Source organism: Quercus suber, unplaced genomic scaffold (genome assembly GCF_002906115.3).
Source record: "Quercus suber isolate HL8 unplaced genomic scaffold, Cork oak 2.0 scaffold_101, whole genome shotgun sequence".
Taxonomy (NCBI): Eukaryota; Viridiplantae; Streptophyta; class Magnoliopsida; order Fagales; family Fagaceae; genus Quercus; species Quercus suber.
In genome coordinates this window covers 959,475-975,631 of record NW_027069566.1, presented here as the reverse complement: position 1 = coordinate 975,631, position 16,157 = coordinate 959,475, and the positions used below count along the sequence as shown (strand labels likewise).

At 35.5% G+C, this 16,157-nt stretch overlaps 1 protein-coding gene across 2 annotated transcripts; it reads left to right on the top strand.

Annotated features, from left to right (window-relative positions):
• Positions 1-1,321: 1,321 nt before the first annotated feature.
• Positions 1,322-6,918, top strand: LOC112025768 (probable receptor-like protein kinase At5g18500). 2 transcript variants are annotated; one of them, XM_024058453.2, is made up of 9 exons: positions 1,322-1,869; positions 2,407-2,847; positions 2,935-3,088; positions 3,195-3,299; positions 3,498-3,620; positions 3,689-3,859; positions 3,999-4,128; positions 5,613-5,825; positions 6,469-6,918. In XM_024058453.2, exons 2-9 carry the CDS (start codon positions 2,427-2,429, stop codon positions 6,592-6,594), a joined length of 1,443 nt encoding a protein of 480 aa, XP_023914221.1. In that variant the 5' UTR covers positions 1,322-1,869; positions 2,407-2,426; the 3' UTR covers positions 6,595-6,918. The 2 variants fall into 2 exon arrangements, with proteins under 2 accessions (XP_023914221.1, XP_023914220.1); XM_024058452.2 differs by having other exon boundaries at positions 2,407-3,088.
• Positions 6,919-16,157: the final 9,239 nt, after the last annotated feature.

Genomic DNA, 16,157 nt, shown 5'->3' with positions numbered 1-16,157 from the left:
TGACTGCACTTACTGGTTAATTGTCATCAACAAAAAGGGTCTTATGTACCATGATACAGTTGTAAAAGTCGACCAGTTGTACTAGATGTTGGCTTAGTTGGATGACATTTAATTATCCAATTTGCATGGATTTTTTCTTTTCCTTTTCTTTAAAAAAAAAAATAAAAAATTCTAGAGAGTGGTAATGCATTTGTCACCACCAATATGGTTTTACCCAATTCCCAATATGTTATTGTTCTCATGTAAGTGGATGTGGATCAATTGCAGTAGAAGTTGGCTTAGTTGGACAGATACATTTATTATTTCTTCATCCAATTTGCCTTTTTATTTTCCCTTTTCTCAAATAAAGTTCACTGAATTTAAATTCGAATAATAGTAAGTCATTACCTAATGCTAACCTTTATTAAAAGGGATCCATTTTTTTCTTTGCCAAGTTGATTTGAGTTAGAAGGACTATTTCAGACAATTGAATTTGGGGCACTTTCTATTATTTTTAAGTTTTAAGGTGACAAGTGTCATACCCACTAAATTAAAATTGGTGATGTGAACTTTTGCTGATTTTAAGTGGTAATTTTTTCTACAAGTAAAACCAAACTACTAAAAAAAAAAACTCTCATAATCACATATGAGTGAAGAACACTAAACTTCACTAAAGGGTTTTTTTTGTTTTTCTGAGACAAAAATTCTTGATGAGCTAATCACTACTATGTGTGAAAGAATTTAAAAAGTCTTAAAAGTTCAAAAAAACCACGGTTTCATCTCCCAATGACATTAAAAATTTGTATTGTAATTCCCCCCATTGTAATCTGTAATCATCTTTGTTAATTTGACCATCCAAATAGTACTAAACTCTTCTAAAATTCCACTAATGCCACATTACTAACCTCTTCTACATCGTAATCATCACTTTGCTTGTCTTAATTAGGATGTTTGACCAACTAATACATTAAAAATTCCACTCCACACAAACCTTTATTCCCACAAAATAAAAAAAGAACAAAAGCAAAAGAAAAAGAAAAAGAAAAAAAAAAAAAAAACCCCCCAACTAAAAACAAAACCAATAACACAAACCTTTATTCCCACAAAATAAAAAAAAAACAAAAGCAAAAAAAAAAGAAAAAGAAAAAAAAAAAAAAAACCCCCCAACTAAAAACAAAACCAATAGAAGTGTTTACAATTGTTAACATTTCTTTCACTAGATTACACTTTGCCCAAACTAAAACCAAAAAACAAAAAGTTAAAAAAGAAAATTAAAAAAGAAAAGAAAAGAAAAAGATAGTAGTCAATTTAATTACTGATAATCAGTCATGTTCATAACAAATCAAGATGACCTTACACTTACAGAATTCCATGCTTCTCTTTTACTGTATGTATATGTGTTGGAAGGGCATCTAAACCCATCACCTACCACTGATAACTCCACCCCTTCTTCTTCTTATTATTATCCCCCACCACTTCTTTCTGAATTTTCTCATGTCCTTTCACTCTACTCTCTGCAACAACAAGCAGTAGAGCAGAGGACAATTTTCTTTGTCATTCTTCTGTTTGTGTTTATATTAAAAAAGAAAGCTTCTCTGTGCTGCAGGTGTCTGAAAGCTCCATTTCAGCTTAAATTCACACACTTTCACATTTTTGCTTCCACAGAAGCAAAAAACCCAGATAGGAAATAAACTCATTTGGGCTATACAATTGGTTTTTCTGGTAATTGGGTTGATCTGAGTTTTTACCATATGGGTTCTACTTGATTGGGGTTTGTTGGGTCAGAGATCTGAGATTTGTTGGGTTACAAAAGTATGGTGAAGGGGTTTCAAAGATCTGAACTTTTTTGAAGCTGGCATTTGGTGATTACTTCCCTTCCATCGTAGGAAGGTAAGGACTTGAAATGCTCTGCTTCTCATTCTATTTTGTTGCTGTTGTTATATTTTAAGGCTTCATTTTTATTTTTGGGACTGTTTGTGGGTGTAAAAGTTGAAAAAAAGTTTCTGTTTATATGCTTGAAGTTGTCTAATTGTGTGATGTTAGAAGTGGTCTAATCATTGTTATATCTTCTGTTTGCATTGTAGACTATGATCTAAGAATTTGTTAATTGAAATGCATCAATTCAGGTTGTTATGTTGATGTTTGTTCTTCATGATCCTTCGGATTCTTATTTGTTTCTGTGGTTGTAGCATGTTCTCTTCTGTTTATTTCTAGTTTTGTGTGGATTAGTAAAAATATCTTGAAATACTAACAAAGACATGGTAGGATTAGAAGACTTTATCACTTGTGGATGATTGCCTAAGATTAGAAAAGGAGTTCAAGATTTTAATATGGTTATGTGAATGGTGGAAGAGAGTCAATCTGAAAATGAGGTTCTGCATTGATGAATTTTGCATTTGTCATATCTCTTTTTGTTAAATTCTGTAGGCATTGGAACATCTGTAAAGATGGCCACGGATCTTAATGCTGAATTATCAAAGAAAACTGCCATTTTTGATCTTAAGGTCTGGGAAGTAATTGGGATTGCAGTCGGGTTATTTATCGTAATTATCCTCTCTGTGCTGTCAATGTGTCTTACTTCGAGGAAGAAATCGAGGAGAGCTAGGGACAACATTCCTCTTACCCAAATCCCAACTGTTTCAAAGGAAATTAAGGAAGTACGAGTGGAGCAAGTATCAGCAGAAGAATTTGTTCCTCGTGATGGTATTCTTCTCACCATTCATGATAAATCCAGTGAGAAGGAATCAGATAAGGTTTTAGTCCATCTGGGTATGGGGAAAGTGAAGAATGGAGACAATAGCAGCCAGTCAGGTTCATTTCATCATTTAGAGAAAGATGGCGGCGGGTCTCAATCTGGTGACGATTCTGGTAAGGTTACTGTGTATAAGCCTTCCTCATCGTATCCTATAACCGCTCCTTCCCCATTATCTGGCTTGCCTGAATTCTCTCACTTAGGTTGGGGCCACTGGTTTACGCTAAGGGATCTTGATCTTGCTACAAACCGATTTGCTAAGGATAACGTTCTTGGTGAGGGGGGTTACGGAGTTGTTTACCGAGGGCAGTTGATTAATGGGACTCCAGTAGCAGTTAAAAAGATCCTTAACAATCTGTGAGTTTAAATATGATTATTGATTTCCTGGATTTATTTATGAATTTCTTTTTCTTGTTAATGTGACTTTGGCTAAAGTTGAACTCTTTAAACTTCTTTACTCCAGGGGCCAAGCAGAGAAAGAATTTAGAGTGGAAGTTGAAGCTATAGGTCATGTGCGTCATAAGAATTTGGTTCGTCTTTTGGGGTACTGCATTGAAGGGACTCACAGGTACTGTTTTCTTTTACATTGTGTTTCAGTTTTTACTAAATATTTTTATCAGCAATCCAAATCAGTTACCACAAAAGTAAGATATTCAAGTACTAGTTACTAGATATTAGGCGAAGCAAAAAAAATCTTTTGTAGGTTTGATATGTGAGAGATAGCTTCAACAAAGGATTTAATAAATCCATACTGGTAAAATTTCAGGATGTTGGTTTATGAGTATGTCAACAATGGAAACTTAGAGCAGTGGCTTCATGGAGCAATGCGTCAACATGGATATCTTACTTGGGAGGCCCGAGTGAAGGTTCTTCTTGGCACAGCTAAAGCGTAAGTCAATTCATTCAAATTCTTTTTAGGCATTCTAGTTCCCATTTAATGTGGTGTGCTTGTTGCAGTCTTGCCTACTTGCATGAGGCCATTGAGCCAAAAGTGGTGCATCGAGATATCAAGTCAAGCAACATATTGATTGATGATGAATTCAATGCCAAGGTATCTGATTTTGGTCTGGCCAAGTTGCTGGGTGCTGGAAAAAGTCATGTCACAACTCGAGTTATGGGAACTTTTGGGTAAATAATTCTTCAAGTCCATAAAATCTTATTTCCATTTTATTAAAAATGTTTCAATTTAATTCTAGACTGTTTGTGTTGGAGTAATCATTTTTGTATTCGTTTCCTCACCTTCTCTGCTTCTCTAAAAACTGTGCAGATACGTTGCTCCTGAATATGCAAATACTGGCCTTTTGAATGAAAAGAGTGATGTTTACAGCTTTGGGGTTCTGCTCTTAGAAGCAATTACTGGAAGAGATCCAGTGGATTATGGTCGTCCTGCCCATGAGGTATGGAATGAAATATTTTTCACTAGTATATATGTCTTCTAAGTTGTAACTGCTCAAAAGACTGAATTGTTTTTATACAGGAATCATACAGGAGCTTGATTCATGTTTCTTTTTAGTACTAGTCACTGATTTGTGGGTAGTGGTAAATTATAAGTTGAGATTTCATGATTTGGATCTCTCTTTATATATCAGGAATGCAACTTGTTTCAGGGCAACCTAAGGCCTTCTTTTACCTGTCTCCTTATAGTTGGTTTTAACTCCATGTTGCATTTTGGTTTTGTTTTGTTTTTTTGTTTTGTTTTTTTTTTGTTTTGTTTTGTTTTTGTTTTGTTTGGTTTTTTGTTGTTGTTCTTGTTGTTTCTGGGCTGGTAGACATGGAAAACTAAGGTTAATTCTGATATTTTGTTGACCTATAGAGTAAAGTCACAGCCTGTGGAATGACTCCTTGTAGTACTTATTTTTCAAATGTTAAATGTTAAAAAGCAAGACACTTTCTTCTATACCTGATAACCTTTTAGAGTCACATTTGGCATTCAATTATAAATCCTGCACAACTGGAGTCAATTGTTGTTATACTGGAAATGGTTTCTATCATATGTAGCCTTGGCAAGACCCCCCACCTGTCTTGTAACTACTGCAGGAACTACCATGGCCTCCAACTGCTGGTGTGAATGTGTTGCTCCCCTTCTATTATTTTGAATTGCCTGTTAATAGGCTGCTATAGCCATGGGAAGCACCTCAATGCCTACCCTGTTACTGTCTTTCTATTCAAAAGTTTCCATTATTTTAAATGGAAAGGGGATGCCATTAAAAGAGTCTGCATGTAATACAACTTTATGCTTTTAAGACTCTCTTTAGTACCTTTCCTATTTGTGACACTTAAAATTCTATGCAGGCTCGTAGGCTAATGACACTGTTTCAAGCCTGTGACATGCTTTGTCATAAACCTTAAAATTCCTCCCATTTTTTCCGACAAACCAAAACAGCCTATCTTTTGATGTTTTTTCATTGTCTTCATCCTTGATCCTATCTTCAAGACAATTAGAAAGCTTCTATGTATGATAATATGGAACAGAGTTTTGCTATGTATCTCTTTGGCCTTTTAAAGGAAAGATTTATTAGATTTCTGCTTTTCTTTTATAAGAGCGATGTATACTTAAAAGTTCTTGATGTCTAACATTAGTCCTTCTAAACAAAAGAAGTTGTTTGCATGTAAAATCTTCTGCTCAAATGTTGATATTCAATCCTCTGAGTCAACATTTTCTACATCTTCATGTTTTTGTTTTGAAAATGAAATGGGTTGGTAACGTAAGGCCTGAACTGGTTCAGCAAATGTTCAAAACTTTCAAAGGGTCAGTAGGTCAATTGAATTAGGACAGGTTAACAGTCTACTTTGGGCTTTAAAACATTTGTCTTACTTGTAATTTTTATTTGGTCCAATGAGATTTTGACGCTTTATATGATGTGAGTTGCAATACTTGCAGGTAAATCTGGTCGATTGGCTGAAAATGATGGTTGGAAGCAGGCGATCAGAAGAAGTGGTAGACCCAAATATTGAAGCCAGGCCATCAACAAGAGCCCTTAAACGTGCTCTTTTGACTGCTTTGAGGTGTGTTGATCCAGATTCTGAGAAAAGACCTAAGATGAGCCAGGTTGTCCGCATGCTTGAATCTGAAGAGTATCCCATACCAAGAGAGGTTAGCGTCTGAATTTTTCTCAATAGCATGAACGATATATTTATATCTTTTTGTAACTTTAGTAATATCAGATTTGATTGCTGGTGCAGTCCTATGTTGAAATCTGCACACATTTTCCAGTGTTTGAGTCTTTTCTATTTGCATGATCAAACAGATTAGTTCTGTCTTTCTAGTAAGCTGCTTCTTTTTTCTTTTCTTTTTTATTTTATTACCCCTCCCCTATTTCTGGCCCCTCCCATTCATTAAAATTTTTCCCCTTTTTTATGTTGAATTGAAGTCATCAAATTCTTTTCAATTATTGCTATAAATTATATTTGTCTTTGCCATGGAAATGTAATTTCACTCTATAAATCTATGGTTTGACAGCCGCTTTTCTTTTTGACATTTCAAGTGGCCAAGCTACCTACACCAACCACGTTTCTATTCATCTCACATTTTGTTCCCTGCTGCTTTAAATAATTCTAATTTCCTCTGCTCATATGATCAATGCTGATTTTCCTTGATGGTTTATCATGGTCCCCTTTCAATGCATATCAAATGCTGGACATCTAATTCTGACCCCTTTGCTAAGGGGAAACTTTATATCAGACAGATGGTCCCTGACCAAGTTTTAAATTAGAAATTTTGTCCCTCCACTTTTCAGGATCGAAGGCACCGAAGAAATCAGGCGGGTAGCATGGAGATCGAGTCCCAGAAGGAATTTTCTGACACTGATCGGAGTGATAACCCAGATTCAAGATCGAACAGCAGAGGGTACCAGCGCACATAATCAAACAAGTGATCATTTTGAGGATCTAAAGGGATTATATGAAGTGAGGGTAATTCTTACAATTTTTCCAACTCATTGAATACTTGGGTTTGCCTACCTGGGCATTGGAGAGAGAGAGAGAGAGAGGGGGTTGGTGGGGATAGTAAAAAGGTGGTTCTTCAATTTTTATTTTTTCATTTTTACTCTGGTTTCTTGTAGATGGAGAGATTATTGCTTGTGTATGAAAGTGGTTTGAAGAACCCAAAACAATGGGGTTGTGTACAGAATTGGGTAGATCTTAAAGTTGTTTGAGGAATATGCTGTTCCTTCTGTTTAAAAAGAAAATACACGCTGCTTTACCACCAAAAACAAAAAGCACTGCCTTTATGATTGGTTTAAGGATTTTTTTTTTTTTTTTGGGGATAAAAGTTCAAGGGTGTTGTTGCTGCCAGGAGAAGCTCCCAAAAATATAAAATTAACTAATCCTTGTGGCCCAAACTCTGGCATGAATTTGATGCCTGGACCATTCCCCATTCATGAGTACTATGACACTGATGCTACATACATTTAACTTATTAATCATTTTGTCCAACTCATAACATGGTTGAGGACTGGTATGCATAGTGGGTAACAGGGTAAGGTAGGCCCTGTTTAGTTCCGTTGTAATCCTGTAGATGACACACAAGAACAAGAAAAAAAGAAAAAGAAAGGAACCCTTGCATGCCTGCCAACCCATGGTTCCTACTAAGATATATGATCACTAAAAAGTTCCCATGTGCAGAGCACATACTCTAATAATAGTTTATTTTATAATATATACACACTAAGTTATATTACAGATCAATCAGTATCAAATATATATTAATATTACATATGAAAGTATTAACTCCCTAAGATAGACCTAAGTTGAATTATTTAAAAATTTCCTCAATGATTCCAAAGAAGTCAGACTTCTAGAAAAATAAGGTAGTGTTGTAGCCTGAAAAGTGGATTGGGTCTAACTTGACCCTCTCTATAATTCACCTATCAAATAAAAACCCTTAAATGTTTTCATTGTATGTATACCAAAACAAATTATCAATTGACTGATATTTTTAGTTATGGAAATGATTTATAGGTAGTGTTATTGAGAAGGTTACACCATATGAAGTTTGTGCCTTTTTTTTTCTTAAGAAAATAATAAAGATAAATAATTCTGATAGGTTTTAGAGATGACAAATTCCATGACTTTGCATGAGTGTCAAAAATCAAAATCCAAGTTTATGATGCAACTCAAAAGAAGATATTATTCAGGAGTTTAACTGCCCTTCGATCGATATTTGACTGATCGATCATGTTTTGGCAACAATTATTTGACAACTACTCACTCGATCGATAGAAGACTTTTTAACAAGCTCTTTGACTAACGTTTGATTGGGAATTCAAAATTTGGTGTGTGCCATTAAAACTCATGCTGTTTAAGTTTTCGTGCACTACATGCAAACATATATAAGACATATTATAAGCATGACTCAAAAGGCTTTTAGGTGGCTATTACCATGCACCAAACCAGTGCAAATCAAAGCCTAAGTTTTCTTCAACCCGTGCACCAAAATGTCTTTTTTTGGATGTCAGGAATAAGACTATAGGTTTTCTAGGATCTTAAAGTTTCTTACCATTTGACATTCCTTTAATTCAAGTGAAAAATACCTACACCAGTAGAGCCTAGTAGGTATAGGAGGACTGAAAAAAATAAATCTTGAAAATAATTTAATATTTTAGAAAACCTTTTGTAAAATAATATTTTGAATTTGTTGAGAAAAAAAAAAACCATCTTGAAATTTCCCTAGTTACAACCTAGGAGGTGAGGTTTGAACCCCTAAATTGTTATTAGAGATACATATATAAATTACATATTAGGGTAAATTTAAAATATTAACACAATAAATTGACATGCATTTGCTAGTCATATATTAACACAATATATGACTAGCAAACAACTTTCTTCAAAGAATAGGGAAAAAGAGAGAGAAAGAAAGTCCCCTCATTGCAAAAAGGAATTTTTGACAAGGTTTTCAGTTATTATGTGTTCTTAATTTATTGAATCAGAGTAATTTTTTTAATAATTTCACTAAAAAGGTTTTTGGTAATTCTTGGTTCTTCCACATGTAGATGCATGGCTCGAGACAGTTTTGTTTTATAGTTTGATGTGGGGGAAGATTTAGCTGGGTAGGAAATTTATGTCACGAAACACAACATATTTTTCTTGATTTTACTTACTAAGGCGTGCACCATATTTTTTGAAAGATATTATAAAATTGCACTCACCCAGAGAGCTTGAATTGAAGGTTAAGTGATGATTATATTAGATATGACTTAGTTAAGGGTGTTCTGATAAGAATTTGGGGAGATAATTTAATTTCCCTTCAAATTGAGTAGTTGCTCTTGGAGGTTGAGTGATGATTATATAACATATGCCTTAATTAAGGGTGTTACGATCTGAATTTGGGGAGCTAATACCTTAAAGAACCTCCAATTGAGTAGTTAATATAATATGTAAGTATATCACTTAACCCAAAAAATTTAGACCTATGAGTTTGGGCCCAAACATCCAATTGTGTTATATTAACAGCTCTCTTTTGTTATTCTTATTCAATATGAGATTTCACTCGCAACAAGATCTTTTGACAAACTTTATTATTATGGTTCTTCTTTTTAACCAAATGGGATCCGTAAAGCCCAAGGTGTGATGATTTGCTAGTGATGCAAATGTCATATTAATGATGATGGATGCAAAAATAAATAATTGGCAGCCATTATGTTAGCATGTCATGTATACTTCTTTATTTTTTGGAGAAAGAAGCCTCAGAGGCTATAGCATTAATGTATTAAGGCTAAATTAGCCTGGAAAACAGAAAAAGAGGGTAGATGAACAGTCTCCATCCACACAACAAAGTCCACAATATGTTTTGTATGCCTGGCAAGGTTATGTACATCCTTATTACCTTCTCTCTTTACATGAGTGTAGTGTAATTATATAAAATTATTAGATAAAAATATTGCATCAGTTATCAAATAACCAAGAGGAGCCAGAGAGTTTGTATGAGCTACCAAGGCTTAAGTAACGAGCAAAGATTCCCCTTCCATCACTGTATCCGTTATTCCAATCTCCAAAGCAAATTCGAGTGCTCTTGTTGCTACCATGGTCTCTATTTCTGCTACCAGGTACCTGCGTCAGCGTGAGACCTGCTGGGGAATTGCAACTATAGGATAGCCCAGGGAGTCACGGATTACAACCCCAATGCCCCTATTTTATAAGTATTTTTTATAAAAAAAAATTTATAAAAAAAAAGCAAAAATCTCATGTGGGAAATTATGCAGTCCTACTATGTGGTGATTTGTTAGATTAATTTTTTGTTTAACTTTCCACTTCACTTCTTTACATATTTTGGACAGTAATAAAATTATATTATTAGGTAATTACTATTTCACTTAGTGTTTAACATACTACTATCATACCTCTTTTTTTTTTTTTGGGTGAGAATCCACACCCAGAGGCCATGTTTTATTGATAAGTGTTAGAAAATTTAGACTTCGGTTAATAGAATTAACAAGTTTTAAACCCAAGTTGTTAATTAGATTTATTATGAATCAAACTTGTTAAAACAAACAAACATCAATATCATGTCAAAATCATGCAGCGAAAAAAAATAAATAAGACAAGATATGATGACCCAGGAAAACCAATGAAACCAACCAGTTTCATAGTAAAAAACCTGGGGGGAAACCTTCTCGAAAAGCAATCCACTATAGTAAAGAGAAGTTTCAGATCTAGTACAAAACCTTTGTCCCTAGACTCTACAATCCCCGTAGATGAACTCATAGCAGAAACCTTCTACCGCTTCAGAACCTCTGAACTCTTCAATATATGAACGCCACCATTTTTGTTGCACGGATCCCAGTACGTGACTAACTCTTTTGCACGAATCCCAGTACGTGACTCACTCACCAACTTGAGGAAGAAGAATGTTGGCTGCAAAGTTCTTCACTTCATCAACAATGAAGATCAAGAAGCACTTGGTTACAAAACCCTAAGGCACAAAAACGCAGTAGCTTCTTTCAGAGAGAATAAGACATCAATCACCTTTTGCATATGTTCTCCTCGTATTCTCTCTTGTGATGGCCTCTAAAATAAGCCTTATATAAGTCTAGGGTTTTGAGAAAAGAAACCCTACTCAAATACATAAGCCTGGCCCAAAAATCAAAAAGCTGAAATTCTGATTTCTCGTAACCTCGATCAATCGAGAGGTGTCGAGGAGGTGTCGAGATTTAATGAATCTCAACAGATAGCAGCTATCGAGGAGGTGTCGAGGAGACAGAAACTTTCTCGATCGATCGACCAGCTATCGAGAAGCTATCGAGATTGCGATAAGCATCAGCTGAAGATCTCGACAGATAGCCAGGTGTCGAGGAGCTATCGAGAAGCTATCGAGCTATCTATCCGCAGGTGTCGAGATATCTGTCCAGCTTTATTGAACACCCTTTCTTCACTTGTTTCTTGGTCCAATCTTCATGGCTTTAATACTAGACTTGAACAACATGTTTCTTCAAGTATTAAACACAACTTAGATCTACCCAGATACAAGTAAAATGCGTTTTTTCAAAGGATTAGCCAACTACATAAAATATGTCCTTAACAATAAGAGCCTAGAAAAGATTACACATAATCTTGTGTAACAAGGGGAGCTACATCTTCAGGGATGGATTCAATCCAAACATGTAGCTCATTGTTGGACACCACTATCATACTTCAATAACATTAACATGACATATCATAAATTTTCTAAGATATTTCCATAAGCCAAATAAACATTAACATGATATTACAAAAAATTTATAGTAACTCCAATGCATCGTAGGAAAAAAAGAAAAGAAAAAAAGAATCAACCTATGAGTTACATCACATAATAACTAATATCTAATTTAGATGACATTTACTCTATATTCTAAATTCTTCATCTCCTTAATTTTGTATTACATCATTAATTAAACAAAAACATCTTCATATTATCGCAACACTATGTCATGTTATTAATTTAAAATATTTTGAATATTCTATATAATCTTTTCACATAGTAGCTTACAATATTATTTGCACATCACACGGGCCCATTGCTAGTATAATATAAAAGTCGGATCCCATAATTGGTGGATACACACAACGATGATAAGTGGCATAATCTTCTATCTATTTAGAATGATGTGGAACATGGTGCCACATGGCAAGTAGTAATCATTTCATAACACATCACATCTAATATGCGGTAATATATTTAATCCTAAATTAAAGGTATGTTACATGTAGGGACTAGGTTTGAGCACTGCTTCTATTGGATGAGTGAACTCAAGCTCAACTAGTCCAATACGATAAATTTATAGAGAATGGGTTTAAGAACTAGGCCTTAGTAAGGGTTACAACAACTAGACATGGTTATGAGTGGATTGAATAACAAGGACGTGGACTAAAGTGTGAAATTATGTCCTCGACCCTCATCTGAGGAGCTTGTTGTTCTTATTATTTCTTCAGTGCTTGGTTACAAAGGTTTCAAAGATGATACAAATTGTTACAGTATTCTCTGTTTCTAATTCCCGATTCCCTTTTCCTGGAGGATTTCTTATATTATATATCCCCTTTCAGTTGATCTTGGCCTTCCATTTGTTTATCATGCAGGTCACTACTCGAGTGCTTGTCCCATTAGCCGCCTTCCCAAACCTTCTGTGAGTTGCAGCAACTAAGGTAGCACTATTCAGGGGTCATTTCCTCATTAATGCGACCAGAACGTTAGTTGTGGGTATTTAATGCGGAGGTGACAGTTTCTCCTTGAATTGCTCCTCTGCCATGCTCCCATGGCTGACCCATTGTACTTGTCCTTTTTCTTAGGATGCTCTGAGAGGCTGCCTTTAATGGCGTGCCGCTCTTCCCTTCTATGATCTCGGTTGGTTGAGAACGGGATTATCCTCGGCGATATTTCTTGGCAATTTAGACTCTCTTCGTTCGTCCTTGGACATTTCTTCCTTCTCAACGTGGGCCTTGGGGTTAGTATAAAATGGGTTGGGGTTGCCAAATTCTTTGACCCCACAATAGCCCCTCAAAATCCTGCTGTCTGACTCCTCGAACGGAGAGGAGGATTTTGATGTCCTCAGGCCTTTGTCATGGCTTGTCAAGTCTTGTCCTCCGTCAGTGCTAGAGTCTTTTCACCTGTCCAAGACACATTCCTGGTGATTCAGTATACGGAGTGCGCCCTCATTAAATTTTGGTGGCTCTGTGCTTCCCACATTCAACAGTGTGATGGTAATCTAACAGTGGAGATTTCTTTAACTTTATGGGTGGGAAAACCCGCACGGTTATTTTTAATTGGAGGTATAAATATCCATTTGAACTGATTTGCCTCTTTAATTTTACACTCAAGAGTTCTTGCGCACATATCCTGAATTCGGTCAAATCTCCAACCAAACTTATGTCTCTTTTCAGCATAAAAAGCTTGTCCGAGGAGCTTTTCCTCATTTCTGTAAGTTTTCTTCTCTCTCTAACTTACGTTTTCTCTCTTCTAAGTTTTTGTGTGTGGAAAACATCTAATTATATGTACTAGTTAAAAGAAAGAGACCATCTCTCTCTCTCTCTCTCTCTCTCTCTCTCTCTCTCTCTCTCTCTCTCTCTCTCTCTAAAACTTTTGGAAACTCCTCACGATCAAGTTCCACATCATTAAGCTTCTTGGTGGCGGCAACCTATACAATTTCTCATGGTTCTCAGAGAGCTTGTAAAGTTCTCATAGGCTGAATGGATATCATCTTGATCATCCATCTTCTCGAATTTTAACTCCACCAGTTCTTTTCTCCGTCCACTTCTTCAACAATCCCTTCAGTAGGATTAACTGTGGCAATGAAGGTATTTAAGATTTTCATCGTCCTCATTGTCAGAATCATCTTCAGGATCAGTGTCACTCAAGGTTGCAGCAAGTGCCTTACTCTTCCCAATACTCTTGAGATATGTAGGGGCATTCATGCTTCAAGTGACAAAACCATGAATCCAAAATATTTTGGTCCTAGCCGAAACAGTGTACTGACCGCCATCCTTAGTATCTTTCTTCCCTTTGTCTGGCTCTTAACTGAGAAGAACTGGACTGCCTGCGTTCCTTGTCGATGCTCTTCCATTGGCATTCTTCATAAACTTCTTGAACTGTTTGGTGATGTAGGACTTCATCTTGGAATCTTCATCATCGGAAGACTCATCTGCATCACTGTCTTTGCCTTCAAGCCATGCTCTTGCTTTACTTGACTTGCAATCCTAGATAACCTATCTCAAAGGTTTGCAAATTTCCAACCAGCTCAGTCAAAGAGTCTTGTCAATATCTTTTGATTCCTTAATAGTCGTAATCTTGGCATGGAATCTCTCGGGTAGAGATCTGAGCACTTTCCTCACAATCTTGGGTTCAGGGATGGTTTTCCCAAGATTAAAGGCTGAGTTTACTAGTCCTTGAGTTTGGCATAAAACTCATCAAACGACTCATCCTCCTCCATCTTAATCTCTCAAAGCTTGTAGTGAGCCTCTGAAGTTTTGAATCTTTGACAGCTTTGTTCCTTCATAGGTTGTCTAGAGGATGGTCCACGCCTCCTTAGCAGTTTTCAGTTGAGGATATCTTCTTGAACTCCTCATTAGTGACCGCACTGAACAAGCATTCAATGCCCTGCTGTTGAAGCTTGCCGCCTTGATCTTGGCTTCATCCCAATCGGCCGGCGCTTCCTTTGGCTTGGTCCAGCAATCTCTACAGCTTGCCACACTTTTTCATCTAAGGAATGCAAAAACGCTCTCGTGCGTACTTTCCAGTATACGTAGTTAGTCCATCAAATAAAAGAGGTATATTAATGATTGTCCTCTATCCATGACAAACAGGGGTCAATGGATCAAACACAGCAAAGATTAAACCCTAATCAGAGTGTGCCTACTCTGATACCACTTGATAGGCCACAAACTGAATGACCCTTGTGATTATACCAATTAATTAATTAGCCAAGTTATTAATTAATCAATTAATCATGTAAAGCGTGAAGCACAAACAAATCACCAATAAACTAAATATGCAGCGGAAATTAAATGACACGGTGATTTGTTTACGAATGGGAAAAACCCTTAACGAAAACCTCACACGAGTGATTTTCAGGTCACCACTCCCGAAACTCCACTATTATCAAATCAAGCGGTTACAAGTAAGAAATCTCAAGTACCTTACCAACCTACAGTTGAACCCTTATCCAATACCCAATTGGACTTGATCTGTAATGACAGCTCTCCCTTTTGATGCACAGCTCCAAGTACGTAACTAACCAATGCGCGAATCCCAGTACGCGACTTCAAACACCAACTTAGAAGGAGAGGTTGGTTGCAAAAATTTTCAGTTCATCCTACACGATGAAGATTAGGAAGATGCTTGGTCACAAAACCTTTGGTGCAAATACACAACAAATTCTTCAGAGAAGATGAACTAGGTCAAGAATTTCGTCTTTGATCATAAATTGCTTGAACAAAGTTTGCTCAATGCTTGCAACTTTTATCCATCTTGACGGCTCTTAAAACAATCATTTTATATATTTAGGGTTTGGAGAAAGAACGCCCAAAAATATATTCACGGATCCAAGAAATCAGATCAGAAAATCTGATTTTTATATTTCTCGACAGATAGCAGGTGTCGATGAGCTATCGAGCAGGTGTCGAGATTAATGATTTTGCACTTCAGCTTGTTTTTCTTGGACAGACTTGATGACTTCAACACTTGATCTTGAAACCTTGTTTCTTGAAATATTAAAAACACCTAGAACTACCCATTACAAGTAGAGTGCGTTTTTGTCAAAGGATTAGCCAATTTACATAAATAAGTGACATATGTTCTTAACAAGTGAAACACATATGTCCTAACAGGATGAATGATATGGCTAATGATATGGCAGATGAGGTGACTCAATAGGAGTGTAGTAACAATAAATATTACACTTCATCTTTTAGGTATATACTAGTATTATTTCGTGCAATGCATGGCTTAATTAAAATTATATATAAATGAATTGAAAGTATACTAATAATTTGTGAGTCATTTAAAATATATATAATAAAATTTTACTTAAAGTAATTATCTGTCTCAAGGAGTCACATGACAAAAAGAAATTAAGAGAAAGTATTTTAGTACCTTTCTTGAGTAACTTCATTATCATCTCAACAATAACAACAATGATAATAATAGTTTCACCAAACTATTTATATCATCCTGCTCTTGTTTAAATATTTCCTCTTTTTTTTTCTAAAGGACACATATTACCATTTTGTGCAATCTATTAGTTTATGGATAACTTTTATAATTATATATATATATATATATGTATGTATATATAAAATTAAGTTTAAGAAATCATAGCATGAATATGTATTTTTAAAAATAGAGGCATGTACCTAAATTAAACTTGCCATTATAATTCAAAATCAAGGTTTCACAAGCAACATCATTAGAAATTTTATAAAAATTACAAGCAATATAAATTAATGTCATAAAATTGCA